Consider the following 5,931-nt stretch of genomic DNA (forward strand, 5'->3'; position numbering starts at 1 on the left):
AACTTTGGGTCAAATGTGGACTAGCCCAACTTTTGGGTTAAAAATTTAATTTTAAAAATTTAACCCAACAGTTGAGTTAGTCCACATTTGATCCAAAGTTGGGTTGAAACAACCCAACAAGCTTTCGCTGCTGGACTTGTGGCTCACGCTTTGTGTGACAACTAGCCCCAGTCTTTCCAACACGTTCTCCTCTGCTCGCTAACAGACTCTGTGGATGGTTGCGGTTTTGCATAGTTTTTCCACAGCAATCAGAGCCGTTTCCATCTGAATAGCAGAGAATCGCTGATCTCAAGTGCGCTATGAAAGGACAGGGCAGTAAAATATATTGTTGTGGAAAGTCTCTCTATTGATGGGCCTCCGGGCTGCTGCATGGCCAGTCGGACACAAAGAGGGTGAAACGGTCCAGAAAACACTTTTGTGGCCCTTTTCTTTTCCATCAGGGCGCGATTAAAACACCCCAAAGGAGGCCGAGAGCGACGGGGGCTCAGAACCCACCGGTTTATACAGGGGCTTGTTCTTGGGTTCGCGCTAAAGAGAAACAGATTTGTTTTTCTGCGCTTTGAATTGAAGAAGCGGTTTGCAGATGTTGAGCTCCCAGCAGAGGAATGCGTCTCTCGCGCTGAGGGGGGTTTGTAATCTAACGCAGAGCCCACACAGCTCGCCGGCTTCATGAAATATATAAACATTTTATTTATCCTGTACGGGAGGTGAGGTTTGCCAAAAACCACGTTACTATGGAATCCCACGTTTGCAGCCAATAGAACAACAGAATGCGTAATGAAGAGAGGAGGGGTCTCCGCGCGTAAATGCGCAGCCGAGCGTGAAAGCGCCGGAGGGACAAAGACACGCAGCATGCAACAGGACTCCGAGAGCAGAAAACACACTCCAAATAACATGCAAACGCAGGAGGACTCTCACACTTTCGGTGAACGGATAAACACTTGAAATGCGTAACCGGATAGCAGCAGATTGAACTGATCACATGGATAACCGCTGAACTTTCCCTCTGAAAAGCCTCATTGTGGAGTGAACGCAGACGCACCGTGTTATGCGTTCACCTCGCATTTCAATTGAAGTGCACCAGATCGATGCAAGCATGCACCTAATCTGAGTTTGCAGCAGAAATGGAGAGCCGCATCGTTCCCGTGGCATTTCTCTCGTTTGTGATGATGCTGGAGGCGCAGATGGTTTGCTGGCAGGCGCTGATGCGATGTCACGAAGAACGCGACTGCGAGCTCGCCTACAGCCAGTACCTGAGCGCGTGCGACGGGAACATCCGCCTGTGTCCGAGCCACTGCATCAGCGCGCTCATCCGCCTCAACCAGACCGCAAACGGCCCGTTTCTAGAGACCTGCGACTGCGGGAGCGACCCGGAGTGCCTGCGGGCCAAACGAGCCGTCGAGCCCTGCCTGCCGCGGACGCATCCGGGCGACGCCGATGGGATCGGTTGCATGGAAGCTCGCCAGCGCTGCGAGGATGAGCCCAGCTGTCAGTCATCCCTCACCGCATATCTATCCCACTGCGGACAGCTGTTCAACGGGAGGAAGGGTTCGTCCCGGTGCAGAGCCACCATCGAGGATATGGTCAAACTGTGTTCGATAGGAGACAACAGCGTCTCCATTGACCACGACGGGACGGACGATGCATACGAGGACGAGGATTATGAGGTCAAACCGGAGAGCGAGGGGACCGATGCTGATGCAGTGCCGTCGGTGACTCGTTCTCAACAGACAGTCCTGCTGTGCATTGCATTCGCTCTGGCGTTCACACTTTAAAGTGCCACACACAAGTGCTCAGTTCCACTTGTTGAAGTGTCTCGAGACAAACAGTAGGCACATAAAGGAGCCGGTTTTGGGATCAAGTGCTTCATTAATGTGAAGAGGCCCTTCAGAAGCTGTTAAACGCTCTCTTTCTCTCTCACGCTTGAGTTTCATTGGTTTGTCCTCTTCCTCTGAACTATCAGGTCTTGGATGTGAGAGTTTGACAGCATGCACACCATCACCATCATCTCTATTGTTCGTGTATGCTGGAAATCAACACCAAGTGCCTGACGACTGTCTGTATTTTAGTGGAGCTTGAAACTGTTTTCTTCATACACGTTTTCAATGGTTTTAGACCTTTCGTTATCACTTTAAAACCTTTTATATCTAATGCATTATTAATGTAGTTTTAATGCATTAATTATGCCTTGTAATGCACTCTTGAATAATTGTAACCACAGTTACAATCCATTAGAATACATTGTTACACCATTAAAAAATATAATGCATTAAAACACATGACAGACTTTCAAATATTATAATGCATTTTAACTTTGGCTACAATTAATTATGAAAAGATATAATGCATTACAATGTAGGCTACATTATGGATACCTTTATAATGCGTTATACCTAAAGGCTTTAAGTAAAGTGTTTCCAACTTTTCTTTTTTGCATATGATGAGTTATTAGTAATGTTAAAGTTTAGAGTTTATTTAAACTCTAAGATCAGAAGCACACTCTATGCAAGTATGCAAACACCGATCGAAACGTAAACCAATCCATTCTCGATGTTGCCGCAAGGGACGCACGTTATAGCAGACATTATTAATGTGCACTTCTATGGTCAGGTCAATTACTGTCATTGCATTTGAGGAGAATCTTGCAGAGCAAGTTAGTTAAAGGTAATCGAACTGTTAACGTTTATAGTGTACTTGAGTATGTTTCTGGTTTAATATTTCTTGAACTTCTCAAAGTGTCTTGAAGCTTCATAAATGTTGTACAGAAAGTAATTTATTTATACATTTTGGAATAATTAATTTGGAATAAAAGTCATGCTGAAATGTAAGAGGAACACTTGTCTTAAGTTCATTTATAAACTGAAAAGCATGGAATATTAATTTCCAAATCCAATGAACACAACTTTCAAACCGGGTTTGACTAAATAAATTAACAATCAATAAAGCTACAGCAATGACCAGCAGCACATTTTATTGGTTAATAAGATCATCGGTGCTAAATCCTCTTCCATATAGCTATATAGTACAAGTTAATCCAAAACGTAGTATGCATGTATTAAATAAGTAAGGGGGGGGGGTAGATATATATTATTTTCTTTCTTAGTATTTTTGTCTTGTTTTCCAGTACAAATATATAAACATTCTTAAATCAAGATACATTTACTGTAGAAGAAAAAAAAAAGTGAAAAATGTATCAAAATTAAGTGTTTTTGCTTAAAACAAGAAACATATCTGCGAACGAGCAGCCTTGTTTTCCCTTTGCATTAAGTTTATTTTTCTTACTCCATTGGCAGATCTTTTTCAGACTTAATATCTTAAGTCATTCTGCTTCCCAAGAAAAAATGTATCTTGATTTAAAGGTGGGGTAAGTGATTTCTGGTAGCCAATGTTGACATTTGAAATCACCAAAACAAACACGCCCCTACCCCAAAAGGGTCTCGCCCCTATTTTGATAGCTCCGCCCCACACATACGTACGCAACCCAGGCAACGATTAGTTCTGTGAAACAAAGCAAAACTAATGTTACACCGTGTCTACACCGGACGTGAGTGGCGCGGCGCGACAAAATACTATAGAACTCATTATAATCAGTGAAACTGTCTACACCATAGATATATATATATATACATATCTATGGTCTACACTGGATGCGGCGCGGCACGACACGACAAATCCCCGACAGAAAACTGCTGCTGCGTTCTATTTATAATATTACCGCCCCTTAATCTGTAAGTTTCCACCCATAGCACCATCATGTTGATTTCGCAAGCGACAACAGTGTAGCAGCTCTAACGCCATGATGAAAGTTTGAGCAAAGCATGCTAACTGTTCTGTGTTTGTCTGCACAGATGAGCGAAGCGTCTGCGTGCTGTAAAGTCTGTGGAAAGCTGTACTGCAGATGCCGGAGGCTCTCTCTGGATTTTTATGCGAAAACAACAAGCAGGAACCCGACTAACTCGACACTAAAGCCCCTCTTTCCTCCTTCTGAAACCCCACCGAACGGCCGGGAACAAAATCAAAATAAACAAAAGCAGGGGAGACGGGGCCCGTTTTCTCATTTATCTGTGACCCAGATTCCAACCCCCACACGGCTGCGCTTAGATTGTAGAGCTGGCATTGTGTCCAGTGGGACTTATTCACGACGTGCACGTCAATGTGAGGAGACCTTGTGACCGTCCCTCCTTACACTCACAATCCTTCCTCAGTTCATCTGATGTTGAGCTGGCATGACTTCTCTGAGCTTGAATCACAGAGAGAGATCCAGGACTGAGCTGGCAGAACACACAGGTCTGTAACAACAGGGCCGTTGTGTTTGTGTGTGTGTGTATGTGTGTGTGTGTGTGTGTGTGTGTGTGATTATGGATTATGGACTCTTATGTATTTTAGTTAAAAGTGACAGAAAGAAAACGATCACTGCTGTTCATCAGCTAATCGAACGCATTGATCAGAGGCTGATCATCTCAAAATGAGCAAATATCAGGATGATTCCAAGGGTCCGACGAGGGGCCCAGAAACCATAGCGGCGGCCCTGCATCTGATGAATCCGTTCACAGGCATTACGCTGAAAATACACAGAATAATTCTTAATCATAGTAAATATTTTTACATGAACGAAAGGATGAGTGATGAGTGTGTGATGCCATGTTTAGTGCGGTGTGTGTGTGCAGTGATTGTGTCGTGCCGGCGTGTGATTGGTGGGACGGTGACTGCACTGTGAGCAGATGGACCACCTCACCCTTGGCGTGTGTGTGTGTGTGTGTGTGTGTGTGAGAGAGAGAGCTGCGATCCGTACCTGTCCTCTCTGATGAAACTCCAGAGCTCGTGAGATCTGATTAAACTACAGGTTAAGAAGCCTTTAATTAGTGCCATTTGTTACATCAATCGTCGCTACGCTGCAAAAAAAAGTGACGTTCTTCCTCCTCAGTATTTTTGTGTTTTGCATGACAAATATCTAAATATTTTTAAATCAAGATGCATTTACTTGAGAAACAAAATTACTTATTAAATCTTGTAGAGAAAATATCTGAAAATAGGGTCAGAAAAATACATTCAAAGGTCAGATGCTTTACTTTAAGGTCCAATTCTCACTATTAACTAGTTGCTTATTAGCATGCATATTACTAGCACATCTGCATGAGCATATTTTAGATCCCTTAATCCTTAAATACCTAAATACCAATACCTAAACTTAACAACTACCTTACTATTACTAAACAGCAAAAAAAAATGAATTCAAAAGTAATGGCGCTGACCCAGATTTAGTTAACATTAGTGAACAGTTAATGCATTTGTTTCAGTATTAATATTAGGTAATAAAAATACAACTGTCAGCTAGGTCTATTAAATAATATTAACAGATACAACTTTTGATTTTAATAATGCATTAGTAAATGCTGAAATGAACTAAGCTTTATGAATGCTTCTCATTGTTGACTACAGTAAAGTGTTACGGTTGTGTTTTGTTGTGCTGCGAGTGAATGTGATGCTGGTTTCTGCAGGCTGATTTATTCCAGAGAGGAAAGAGGAATGCAGGGGAGAATTATATTACTGGAGGAATGCGGAGAGGAAATGACAATTTATGGCCAACTGAAATTTATAATGCAAGAACATATTCACTCAGAGAGAGAAATACAGATGATGCTTTCATTCAAATCAGAGCTTGTTTAACACATGCACACAGTATTCTGACGCTAAACTCTCCCTTTGTAAGTGTGTGTGTGTGTGTGTGTCTGTGTGTGTCTGTGTGTTTGTGTGTGAGCCCAGAGTAAACACACAGAAAGCCATACCTCTCTCATGCTGCTGGATCTGCGGTAGAGCTACGGTCGGCCTCTGTGTGTGTGTGTGTGTTTTTGTGTTTGTGAGTGAGTGAGTGAGTGAGTGACTGATATCTTTGTTATGGAATACACGTGTTGGTTCGCAGTGAGTTCACAG

The 5,931-nt window shown here is 42.9% G+C and overlaps 1 protein-coding gene across 1 annotated transcript; it reads left to right on the plus strand.

Moving 5' to 3' along the window:
- Positions 1–660: 660 nt before the first annotated feature.
- On the plus strand, positions 661–1,775 carry LOC107681006 (growth arrest-specific protein 1-like). Its single transcript, XM_016477117.1, has one exon. It carries the CDS (start codon positions 1,125–1,127, stop codon positions 1,773–1,775), a length of 651 nt encoding a protein of 216 aa, XP_016332603.1. The 5' UTR covers positions 661–1,124.
- Positions 1,776–5,931: the final 4,156 nt, after the last annotated feature.

Source organism: Sinocyclocheilus anshuiensis, unplaced genomic scaffold (assembly GCF_001515605.1).
Source record: "Sinocyclocheilus anshuiensis isolate Anshui unplaced genomic scaffold, SAMN03320099.WGS_v1.1 scaffold1182, whole genome shotgun sequence".
Lineage (NCBI taxonomy): Eukaryota > Metazoa > Chordata > Actinopteri > Cypriniformes > Cyprinidae > Sinocyclocheilus > Sinocyclocheilus anshuiensis.